The 12873-nt window shown below is 36.1% G+C and overlaps 1 protein-coding gene across 1 annotated transcript in view; it reads left to right on the top strand.

Moving 5' to 3' along the window:
* SRFBP1 (serum response factor binding protein 1) overlaps positions 1–12578 on the top strand; it is a 112790-nt gene extending 100212 nt beyond the window's left edge. The window contains exon 8 of the mRNA XM_021009512.2: positions 1321–12578. Coding sequence (XP_020865171.1) covers positions 1321–1508 — 188 coding nt within the window. The 3' untranslated portion in view covers positions 1509–12578. The remainder of the gene's footprint in view (positions 1–1320) is intronic.
* The last annotated feature ends 295 nt before the right edge of the window (positions 12579–12873 follow it).

The raw sequence follows: 12873 nt of genomic DNA, 5'->3' as shown, positions 1-12873 counted from the left end.
ATAAAAGAAAAAAAGTGAAAGAAAGTGAAAACTAGCATACGTCAGTCTGTATTCAATCAATATCAGTTCTTCCTCTGGAAGCAGATAGTATGTTTCATAATTAGTCCTTTGGGATTGTCTTGGATCATCGTATTGCTGAGAATATCTAAGTCTTTACAGACTTACAGAACAACTTTCACAGTTCTTCATCGAGCAGTATTACTCTATGTACAACGTTCTCCTGGTTCTGTTCACTTCACTATGCCCCAGGGTCACACATCTGATGACTGGAAGGCTGATGGTGCTGTCATCAGTAGTGGGAACATCAGAAGAAGGAGGGTTTTGTGGATAAAGATAATGACTTCTGCTTTGTAGAGTTTAGGATGCCTTCAGCATATCCAGTTGCAAATGTAAATGAGGCAATTGGTGACATGGGACCAGAGCACAAGACAGAGACTGGGGCTGGGTATACTGATTTGCTAGGATGATAATTGAACCCATAGGAGCCAATTGAGTCAGAGTGGGTTAGAGCAGCATTTGCTGATAAATGTTTGACAACTGACTCTCCAAAAGAAAAAAAACATACTTTTATATTCATTATGAATATTTCTTCATCACTTTTTTGACAATCAGTAAATCAAATCCTGAGTTATAACATTTGCTGATTTCCGAGGTGCAAATGCTCACTGAAAATTTAATAATTGGATTCACAACTAATAAGCTGGCTGCAGCACAACCCTGATTTAGAAATAGGAAGGGAAACAACCTGGAAGTCTTAGGATATACCTACAGTTAGGGAGCTAAACACAGTTAAAGGAGAGAGCAGAATCAAGAAAAATGAGAAAGAAAGTGGCCGTCTTGATGTCAAATGCTGCAGAGAGTAAAGAAGGATGCAGAATGAGAAACAGCCAAAGGTTTTGATAATTAAGAATTCATTGCTAACTTTGGATAAAACAATTTTAGTTGAATGATGTGATAGGAAGAGAGAATGCGCAAACGGTTGAGATGTGAGAGAAAAGGAAGTGTAGAGGTGACCAGTATAAACACCTTTTCCTGAATGTTTGACTCTGAAAGAGAGGAGGATGAGGGGAAGTCTGGACTATTCCAGTTATTTCTGTACATGTCTTCTTTCCCTACTAGATTGCAACCACTTTGAACACAGGAACTGTATGTGTGTATGTAGTATATATGTATACATATTTATGTATTATGTGCACATGTATGTTACATACACATGTATACATTGTGTGGCATGCATACATGTATGTGCATATATGACATACAGTACCTTTACCTGACTTCCATTCTTTTGTCTCTTCCCCTCTCTCTCGCCCTACCTAGCTTTTCAACAAAACGAGCCTAAGATCAAGAATCACCTTGACAGGAGTATGTATACAAGGCCTGAAAATAAGAAGCAGCAATTACAGCAGCCGCTTCATCCTTCTTGGGAAGCAAGCCGGAAACGAAAAGAACAGATGTCTAAAATTGCAGTATTTCAAGGGAAAAAAATTACATTTGATGATGACTAGTGGTTTTCTTTTTTTTTTTCTTTTGGTGAATTTTTACATTAGTTAAAAAGATTCCCCTATTTGTATGATCTATTTTAGATAATTTTTACTTTTTATTTTTGTCTCTTTTTTGTCTGAATACTTTTAGGAAGCAAGAGGTTTTTTTTTCCTATTTTAATTCCAGTAACTTTATAAGTGAGTTTCTGTACATATATATGGTGTACATCTGTTAATTAAATTGCATTTTAAAATAATTATTACTATAATAATGCCTGTAAGAAAATAAAATATCATGTTCTTGAAAAGTCTTCATTACCTAACATTTTGCCATTTCATATTTAAAAATATTTTTGCATTGTACTTTTTATCTCAGATTATACTAGTTTTAGTCATCATAAAACAGTTTTTAAAAGTTAATCCTGTTATCAAAACTAAAAATATCAAAGTTGTCATATCCATGTAATTAATGTTAACATATTATACTTTGAGGAAGTTAAAAATGCAATCCATATTTTTTATTTCTTTTGGTTTTTCTGTGGTGTTCAGGATTGCACTCCAAACACTTTAGATAAACATTTGAATCCAAACCAAAAAAAAATGTTTCCTTTAATTTTTAAACTCATCAACAGTAAGTTTCTTTTAATTCAGAAATCCATTGCATATAACTAATGGGCCATATCCTCTTAGAAAAACATTCACTGAGGTACAATATAATAGGAGGTAAATTTCAGAATAGATTAAAATTAGATAATTGCTTCCGCTTTCAAGTTGGCCAGGGACAGACTACTGAGATTACTCGCTAAGAAAGGTACTACTACTGAAAATGCTACAAGTTTTATTTTTTAATAGGAAACCCCCACCCCCAAAAAATGCCTTAAGGATTTTTTTTCTCCTCTCAGCTGGGAGAAATTAAAGGTTCTTGGTTAACTGAATAACAAGCATGATCAATTCCATATGTATTAAGAGTTTACAGTGCACTTATGGCAAGAAAAGCCATCTGGTGAGCAGGAAATTCATGAGCTCTGAAAAGTTATTTCTACCTTTCCTTATGAACTTAATGACTTAAATATTTAACTAAGGACATAGGGACTACAGAAATGTTCCAGAAAATGGAAGCTCTAACGAGCTACATTTGTAGATTTGTTACACTGAGAGGCCAAAACAGGAGGTTGGAAAGACCATCAATGGCAGAGAACAAAAATGCAGAATACTTACTAGCTTGTGTTATCCTGTCTCTTCCTCCCTTTGGCCACCATTCCCAAATCCCCTCTACTTCACCTCTCACTTTCTCACCAAAAGGTCACTTTTATGGACGAGTTTTAAGTGTTTGGGCTAAGACGAACTATTAGTTTGGAGTTTAGAATGCATGGGATTTTGGGTTAAGGGGCATGTGCTGTTCTCCAAAGTATGGTATTGTTTAACAAAGATTCTATTCAGTTAAGTCTTCAGTTGCACTCCCGTTTGTTTTGGTCTGTACCATTACTACTCCCTTCTGTTAGTTAATGTGCCTGAATTAAATATCTTGGATAGCACAGACCTGGGAGACAGTTATTTACAGTCATTTCTCACATCTACAAGTATTATTCACAATTACAAGTGTCTAGTGCCAAATTTGTACAGACCTGTAGTGGATTTAGATTTCAGTGGATTTTAATCATATTTCTTGTGTCCAGTCTGTTCTCCAGTACATTGAATGAAACAGTGGACCTGCCTCCTTGAGTGGGCCTATATGAGGGTAGTTGTAAAAGTTCTGAAAAATTCAGAGCATATTTAGGACCATAATATCAAAGCATTGTGCAGTCCCTACCCTGTGACCATACATGGTAATACTCTTTACTTTTTGGAACATGTGTTTCTCTTCTAGGAAAACTTGTTTTGAGAAAAAGCCATCCTTCTGTGTGTTATATTCAGTACAAAATAATTTTGTTTTGTTGTTTTTCAACAAAGATCGACAAAACTCTGTACATGGAGAAGAGCTGTTTGTTATTCCCAAACTCAACAATACCCCTCCCCAAAATATTTAGTTTTTCCAATTTTAACAAATAAAGGGGAATAGTTTAGTCTGTCTTTCAATAGCTATCATCAGTTCCATGAGTTGAAAGTATCATTTGTGTTTTGTGCTAAGAAGGGTGAAACTCTTTAGTACTTTTTGATTTGCATTTTAATGACTTGAGTTTGTATTCTTTAAGAGCATTCCTTCACATGTCAGTGTTTATCAAGTATAGAAAACTTTCTAGCAATTCAAAACATTGAAAAGCTTACAGTTGAGTGTGTATGCAAAAAATAACGATCCTGTTAAAAAAGTGTCCTTTTAATTCTTCCTTTATATTGTGGTGGGATTTTTTAAACATGTATTAAATTAATTTTACATGCTTTTGCATTTTTTTAAATTAATGCATTGAGAGGCATTAGCAAAATCACAGTTCCCTTGAAACTGTGGCTATGTGAATATATGTTTGCATAGAACATGTAATTCATATAATGTGTATGTTATGTGTGACACTAAATATATTAATTTTTTAATAGGTAGAGTAGAGTAGATAGAGAGTTAGCACTGGAGTCAGGAAGACCTGGATTCAAGCCCTGCATCTGACACATACTGCGACCCTAGATAAATTTATTTAAGTTCTCCTTGCCCTAGGCAACTCTCCAAGACTATGAGTTTCAGAGAAGGTTCTGACCTGTATTAATAGAGGAAGTTTCCTAGGCTTATGAAATCACTGAGCCATTCTCCTTCCTCATATTTCCACATAGAATACAGTGTGCAGCAATCACATAACATCTGTATATTCCACATGCAAATATCCTGGTTGAGTTCTTGACTCAAAACAAAATTCATCAATGACATACATAACAACTATAGTTATTTCCCACCCTATCTGTCCCCTTCTGCCTCCTTACCTTTCAGGGCAGTGGAGCTAGTAAGGGAAGAGAAAAGGAAATAGTGATATTAATAGAATAATAGAGCTAAAAAGGAAGCCATCTGGTCCAGTTCCCTCATTTTACAGATGAGAAAATTGACCTCTCCTAACTTCCCAGGTTAAGTGAATTGTCCAAGCCCATGTGGGTAACAGGCATAGTCTAAACTTAGTCCCAGGTTGTCTGACCTCATATCCAGTATTCTATTTAGCCCACCATGTTGAGTTCTATTTTGTAATAAAACAGAGCTATGCACTCAGTGTTTGCCTGGAATTTTTTTAGTCTAAGCTTCTGATACAAAAATTCCACCACTGATTCAGGGCAGCAACTCTTCTATTAATTTTTAATCATAGACAGTTGCGTAGCTTACTGAGAGGCTGAATAACCATGTTCATATAGTGAGTACAAGTCAATCGGTCATACATATATATATATATATATATATATATACATACGTACATATATACACACACATATATGTGTAGATGTATTGCACACATGTTCATATGTATATGGATATATATGCCTAGTTATTTTCCAGCTTGTCTCGCCCATTAAAATGTTAATTCCTTGAAGGCAGAGACAGTTTTTGTTTTATATCACAGGCCTGAGCACCACATCTAACATATAGTAAGTACTTAAAAATGATTTTTTTAACTGTCATTTTAGATTTTGTACATGCAATGTCAACTGTTAACAAGAAGATATTTAATATACAGACAAAAATCTCAAGCATACTTTGAGAAGTTAATGTTTTGAATGCTTAGTTTCTTTTGTATCTCAGGGTTCCTAACTGAAAACAAAAGTTTTCACCCACCTCGAGATCATTTGAAAAAAAAATATTCTATGAATTCAAAGTGTCCTGTAAATTGTTTTAATTTTCACATATCTACTTGATTTCTCTTTAGTTAAATTATCTATCCAAGATTTTATTTAACTTAGAACATAGCCATGTAATGGCAAGGTTTTTACCATAAAATACTGCAGTTATACTAAAAATAACTCTGAAACAATCCATTTAATCCCATCTTCATTAGTCATTGTACAAGGTACTAATCTACTGAAAGTAGATGATTAAAATGAAAATAAGCCACAAAACTAAAAATCTCTTAATAGAGTATTTGGTATTTGAGTGTTTACTAGTGAGTTCACTTTGTCAATGAAAAAGTAAAATACAATGAAACTTGAGTTACCACTTTAGCTTCTGAAATTACATTTGCTACAAATAGTTAAATAGAACTTTTAAAAAAACTATCCTGTAAAGGACAAAAATTGCATTATTGCCTTCATATCAGTTTGAAAGGTGAAAATCCTGTACTGGTTATGTTTACCGTCTGTATTGTCATTAACATTCTATGATCTTAAACTTTGTTTTTATGCTTTGCTTTGTAATTCCTAGAGAGCAGTCTCCTTTACTCTTGCCCCAAATTCTTAAAGCAGGCATATATCACTTCCCCCAAGTTTCTCTCTTGTCCCTCCCCTTTAGAGATTCCTTCTAAGGCAATCTCAGAATGAAAATATGATGTCATCAATCTAGAGACTTTAATAAGCACACTTGCCCAGCCATGAAATGTTTGGTAGACTCTTCTTTTGAAAATTTAATTTTAATTTTTTTTATTCTAAACTTAAAACACCAAAAAGCATTTCCATATACACAGCAAAATACAAGATTCCTCTAGAAAATTGAAATCTCCAGTTCATGCTACCTGCTTTTGTAAAGTATATAATTTCTAGACATAACTTTCAAGACTATCCTGCTTATCTTCTTCCTTCTGGACTTCCTTCTGTTTTCTGTGCATTTTTAAAGACATTTCAATAGACCTCTTTTTCTTGGTGTCACTATTGCTACCCCTTTCTCCCTCCCCCCATTAGAAATCAAAAAAGAAAAGAAAAAAATATCTTGTAGCAAGTTAGCATAATCAAGCCAAATGAATCAGTGCTGAGGGAACGTCTGTAAATATATGTCTCTTAACCTTGTGTCCATCGCCTTTCTGTCAGGAGCTGGATATCATGCTTTGCTATAAACTCTCCAAAGACCTGGATGGTCACTGCATTCATCAAGTTATTGTCTTTTTTTTCTTTCTTAAGTTGTTTTTCTTTACAGTATTGCTCTCTATGTATTATTGTTTTCCTGGTCCAGTTTACTTAACTGCATCAGTTCATACTACCCAGGATTCTCTGAAATAGTTTATTCCATTTTATTTTGGTGTAATTATATTCCATTATATTCATATCTCACTGTTTGTTCACACATTCCTCAATGGTCTAGATGCAAGCTAAAGAACCCCTGTTGTATTATAATTCTTTATTTTGTTTTCTCCTTTTATTCCTTCCTTCAGTATAGGAAATTTGTTTTACTTATGGCTATTCCCTGCCTGATATTATTTTCCCTCTTAACCGCTTCCCCAGCCTCTATCTCAGCTTTTTTCTTTGGCAAGACGGATATATTTCTACACCAAACTCTGTGTGTGTGGGGGGGGTATTCATATTGAAACTTCCTTTGTCCATTACTGATAGGTGAGGTCCAGTGAGGTCCATTGTCCACTCCCAGTCCTATTTGATGGTATCCTCTACTCACATATCCCAATTATGAAATAACAAGTTATACCCACTTCTTCCTCTTTTATACTATACTATTGTATATATACTATACTAGTATATGCTATATTAGTGTAGTCCTTTTAACCTTCCCTTCTCTTTCCATTCTTCAAGACCTCAAAATAGAATTGGTCCACCCCTGGGACTTCTGTTTTTTGTTATTTAATTCCCTCAATACCCTTTGAAGACATTAAGGGACACCTTTTTTCTCCTTCTAATAGAATGCTAACCCTACATTATCATCATCTGTCTTCCACTTGCCCAAATGTATTTCATTTTTCTGTGTTTCTCTTGACTCTTATGCTTGTATTTTAAAGTTCTACTCAGCTCTGGTTTTTTTCATCAAAAATATTTGAAAGTTCTCTAAAGGTCCACTTTTTTTTGCCATGTAGGATTATACTTAGATTAAATTATTCTTGGTTGTAAGACTATATCTTTTGCCTTTTGTAATACTGCATTCTAAGATCTACTTTTGTTTACTGTAGAAGCTGCCAGGTCTGTGGTCCATTGGTACTTGAACTGCTTTTTCTAGGTGTTGTCAGTATCTTTTTTCCTTTGTCTTGTGAACTTGATTTTGGCTGGTATTCCTAGGATTTTCCTTTAGGAGGTGGTCAGTGAATTCTTTCTATGTTCATTTTGTCCTCTGGTTCAAATAGATCTGATCAATTTTCATTTATTTTTCTTTGAAATATAGTATCTGTGCTTTTAATTTTTTGGTCATGCTTTTCAGGGAGTTCAGCGATTCTTATCTGTCCTTGACTTGTTTTATAGGTGAGGGTTTTTTTATATGTTATCTTCTATTTTTTCACTTTTTTTATTTTCTTCTAATATTTCTTGCTGTCTCATGGACTGATTGATTTCTGTTTTGTCTATTCTAGTTTTCAGAGAGTCTGTTATTTGATTGAGGTTCATTGTTTTCTGTTCCAAGCTATTCTTCCAATCCTTTCTTCCACAGCTTTTATTTTTTTAATCTCCTGCATCATTTCTTCTATATATTCATATATTTATGGAAAGTCTTTTTGCCCCCTTTGGGTTTTTGCTTCAAGTGTTATGAGTTTATTTGTTCCTTTTTGGAGATCTCTAGATCTATGATAATTTTTGATGCTTGTCACTGTTTTGCTAATTTTTCAATTTGCCTCTCTCTCTAGCTTTGTTTTAGTTCCTGAATGGTTTTAGGGCCACCTGCTTCACTTTTGAGTGGGGTGGTTGGCCCCTCTTGTTCTCACCCTGTGTCACCTGGTTTCTTATGCCAACCTCTGTCTCCTGGGATTAGACCTCTCATCTCCAGCTCCGAAGATAATTCAGGTTCAGAATTCTGGATCTGTAGGGCCATTTCTGATATCTAAGTACAGTATTAAGAATTTAGAGCCACTGCACTGGTCACTGCTGGCTGCCCACTGCCAACTTCTACTTCCAGAGTCACCACTCTAGGGCTTTGGGGGATGGAGGCATGGGGTGACTCCACTCTTGCTACCTCTAGAAATGTAGCCTTATAATGGACACCTTATAATGGGCTATGTGTATCTGATTATACTGGGAGGCTACCCTCTCCTGGTGTTGGCACAGGCCTTGCTGGCAACCCCATTTCCTATTGCCCTTGGGCTTCTGGCTGGGGTAGAAGTCATTTATTGTAGTTTCTCATTAGATTTTTTAAAAACGTATTTATTTTTAGCATTCTTTTTCTTTTTAGTTCCAAATTCCCACCCACTCCCAACCCCTTGAGAAGGCTAGCAATATATCAGTTATACATGTGAAATCATGCAAAACATTTCCATATTAGCCATCTCATTGGATTCCTTGACAATTAGTCAATCTGTTGTGAACTTCATGGTTTTGCTACAGTAGGTATGCAAAAGTTGGGTAGTCTACCTCCCATTTAGACACCTATCTTGGCTGGAAGATCTAAGTAAATAAAAGCTTTCTTTAAAAGAAAAAGATCACAAGACAGAATCAGTGAAGCAAAAAAAAAACCAACCCAAAGAATTTACAGAAAGTTTGGCAAGAGATATGAAGAGCCTCCTTTCCAGAAGTCATGATTTCATAATGCTTGATTGCATGCCATGATTCCACCAGACTAACTCATTGAGGAGGCAGCCCTGAACATCCTGTTCAATGTGGCTATGCAGTGGTATCTGATGTAGGAATGTCTGAGAGAGGAGTGGTTTTTTGTTTATTGTTTAAAAGAAAGAAAGTAGTAGAGGGTAAGAAAAGGTTGTTGCTTGGAGAATCTTTTCAGAGCACTCAGCCTTTCAGGAGAAGGAGCAGAAAAAATGATACCTGATCTCACTTCCCTCTCCTGTCTTTCCTGGCTTCCTTCAGATCCCAACTAAAATCCCACCTTTTACAAAAAGCCTTTCCCAATACCTCTTTTTAAAAAGATATCTATTAATGTTTTCTGCTTCTTACATCACCATTGTATCCTTCCCCTTCCCTGAGAGCCATCCCATGTGACAAGTAGTATTTTTTTAAGAGGAAAGAAAAAAGTCAACACAAATGATTAATAGAAGAAAGAAGAAAGTCAGCACAAATGATTGACACATTAAGAAAAGCTGAAAACATATGCAATGCACCTGTAGACCTCACACCTACATGAAGGGGTAGGTTGGAGGTATCTTCTCATATCTCCTCATTCAAGTCACACTTGATCTTTATAATTTTGTTACATTTACTTTTAGTTTGTTTTTGTTTTGTTTTTTATTATGGTGTTCTTTCTCTTTACGTTGTAGTTGCTGTGTATATTGTTTTCTTGACTCTGGTTATGTCACTCTGCATCAGTTCATATAGATCTTTCTGTGCTTCCATGCTTTCCATGCTTCTCTATTCATCATACACATAATTTTTATAGCATGAGAGTATTCCATTTCATGTACCACAATTTGTTTAGCCATTCCCCAGGTGATGGACATTCATGTTGTTTCTAGTTTTTAACTATCACAAAAAGTGCTTCTATAAATATTTCAGAGTATTTGGGGGCTTTTTTTTTTAATCCATGACTTGTTTGGCATATAATCCCAGTAATGGAGTCTCTCGTTCAAAGTGTATGAACATATTAGTCATTTTTGCCAACTTGCAAGGTATAAAGTAAAACCTCAGAGTTGTTTTGATTTGTATTTATCTTAGTGATTTGGAGCATTTTTTCATGTGGCTTGAATATTTTGCACCAGCAGTTCAGAACCTGCTTTCTTTGGCACTGGCAATTCAGAGCTTTGCAGCATTGGTGCTTCCAGGTTGCAACCCCCAGCAGGCTTTTGTTTTTGAAGGCCAAATTGGCTTTTGAGGCCTGAGGAAATTTCCATAGTCTGGGGCAAGGGTCTCTGTGGCTGGAAGAAAGGGGAACTGGAGTATAGGGATGAGTTTTGATGTAGGCCTGTGTCATGTCCCTGGGTCTGCTAGTGAAATCTTACTGCCAATAGCATGGGAAGTAGAATGAAGAGAAAGCACAGGGTCAGTGAGTGTTAGTTCCTGGTTTGGGGTTTGTTTGTTTGTTTGTTTTTTAAATCTTTTGTATTCTAGGTGTCTTAGGCCTTGGAAATAGCTGAAGTTGCTTTATCTTTCACACATAAGTTCTATTTGGGGGAGGTTTGAGAGGTTGTAGGGATCAGAGACAATGTCTGCCAACTTGTTGCTCATATGACTCAGAAGCCTCTAATCCCTCTTAAATCTAGGGACTTCTCTGTTGATCGTTTACTTTTTACCTTTTATATATCTTGTTTGTATATAGTTATCATGTTTTGTCCCCATTAGACTGTGAGCTCCTCATGGGCAGAAACTGGTTTATTTTTGTTTTTTAATTCCGAGCACTTAGCATAGTGCCTGGCACATAGTAGGTCCTTAATGTTTATTGATTGACAGGATCATATGATTCCCTTTAAGTAAAGAGAAGGCTATACCCTACTGAGCTCTCACCTAACTCAAATGGTCCTCAGTCTGTCTTTGTCTGGAAAAATGGTATTCTCCCATATCAGGCAAGACGTTTTTCCCCTGCTAATCATACACCTGACTGCCCAGGTTTCCTTCCTCCCATTAACCATGGCTGTATCAAGTCAGTGCCACCCTAGAAAGGTCTTTCTATTCCAATGTTTTCTGGGATCCAGTCTCCAGGAATACTTAATTGATAAAATCAGCTGTTATGTATTCCCCAGAACAAAGTCACTTGATCCTCAAAGTTGTTGTCCCTTTAAAGGGCTCTGGTGAAATAGTTCAACTTCCTCTCAACTGGTAGGATTCTTTTAGACTGGGTTGGTTCAGACGTTTCAGGGATCAGCAGCCCAAGAGATGGCATTATTGGATGGCACCTGTTGAGGGAAATAAAATCATCATGTTGGTAAATTTATATTTACTTGGTTTGACTGTTATTTCTGAGTCCCTGGATCAGGTTGAGGAAAAGTCTTTTTTAGCCCCTGTCGAACAAAGGGGCAACTCCACCCAAGTTTCTAAGGGGGCAAAGATTTCATATAATTTCCCTGATATGGTTCTCAGGGAGGGAGAGTTTTTGGTGTGTGAGCTAGGCAATACTGAGTTGATAACAGTATTGGGAGAGCCATGGTATCCATTTAGATCCTCAGGACAAGTTGCATGCAAGGCTTATTAGCTTCTTGGCCATTTAACTACAGATGACCTTGATATATGATGAAGAATTGTTAATTGTGCCAGAAGTATCATCATCTGTACTGTGAGCCTGGTGTTTCCCAGGTATTACTGCTGCTCATTATTCACTGCCTTGTATCAGGACAAGGCATTATTATTTGTGTTGTGTCCCTGATATTCCTGAGGCTGCTTCAGATCATTAGTTCATCTCCAGCTTGCATTAAGAGACCTATTATAAACTGTAAAGATGTGGCAGCACCTACTGCACGAGCCAGGTTGTTGAGATCTAAGATTTAGCCCTTCCTATGGGGGAGAAAAAGCCTTGGCTTTCTGGATTGTGGCCTCATCTTTTTTCTTCTTTCCTTTTCTTTTTTCTTTATAGTGATTCTTCAAGGTAAATGGAGCTGCATTTCTTTTTGTTTTCCCCTTAATACTGCTGATTGTCAGTAAATGCTCTGAAAGCCTTTAAATAGTGAAAAGTCCCTCAGAAAATCATTAGGACATCTCCACCATGGGATGATATGTGATAGAACCAAGGCTGTTTTCCCTAAAAAGCAACAAAACTGTTCCCAGGATCACATTGGCCTTTGTCTCCCTTGAGTACTATCCCTATCAGGAACACCAAAAAGTCAACATAATACAAGAAAAAATTAAAAAAAATATATATATATATATATATATGTATGTATGTATATATATGTATGTATTATATATATATGTATGTATGTATGTATATATAAAATAGGAAATAATCCTTTTGATAAGAAAGACAAATATTCAAATAATTTATACCCTATTTTTATAAAGAAATAATGTGATGTTATGAGCCTTTAAACAAAGGCTAGGTGACCACTTGTTAGGTATGTTGTACAGAGGATATTTGTTCAGGCATGTATTGGAGCAAATGGCTTCTGGGGTTCCTTCTAACTCTGAGATTCTGTGATTCTGGTGTATTTGCTCTAAAATCTAATAAAAAATTCAAATATAGTAGAAGTGTGTTTGGTTCCATGCTACGCTCTCTGGCCAAAGGAACATCTGCTTTCTTAGAAGATGGTCTAGATTTAGCCTGGCATGATGGAGCATGTCTGTAATCCCAGCTACTAGTAAGGAAGATGGTGGCAGATATCAAGACCTGGGGAGTTTGGAGCTGCATTGGGCTATGTAGATCAAATCTTCTCACTAATTTCTACATCAGTAGGATAAGCACCTAGGAGCAGAGAGGCCACTAGGTTGCCTAAGAAGGAGTAAACTTTTGCAGGTCGGAAATGGCTTAGGCCAAAGC

The sequence above is a fragment of the Phascolarctos cinereus genome, unplaced genomic scaffold, assembly GCF_003287225.1.
Source record: "Phascolarctos cinereus isolate Bilbo 61053 unplaced genomic scaffold, phaCin_HiC Scaffold_4;HRSCAF=312, whole genome shotgun sequence".
Classification (NCBI taxonomy): domain Eukaryota; kingdom Metazoa; phylum Chordata; class Mammalia; order Diprotodontia; family Phascolarctidae; genus Phascolarctos; species Phascolarctos cinereus.
Note: the sequence above shows the minus strand (reverse complement) of the source record. Positions and strands in the feature narration are given on the sequence as shown.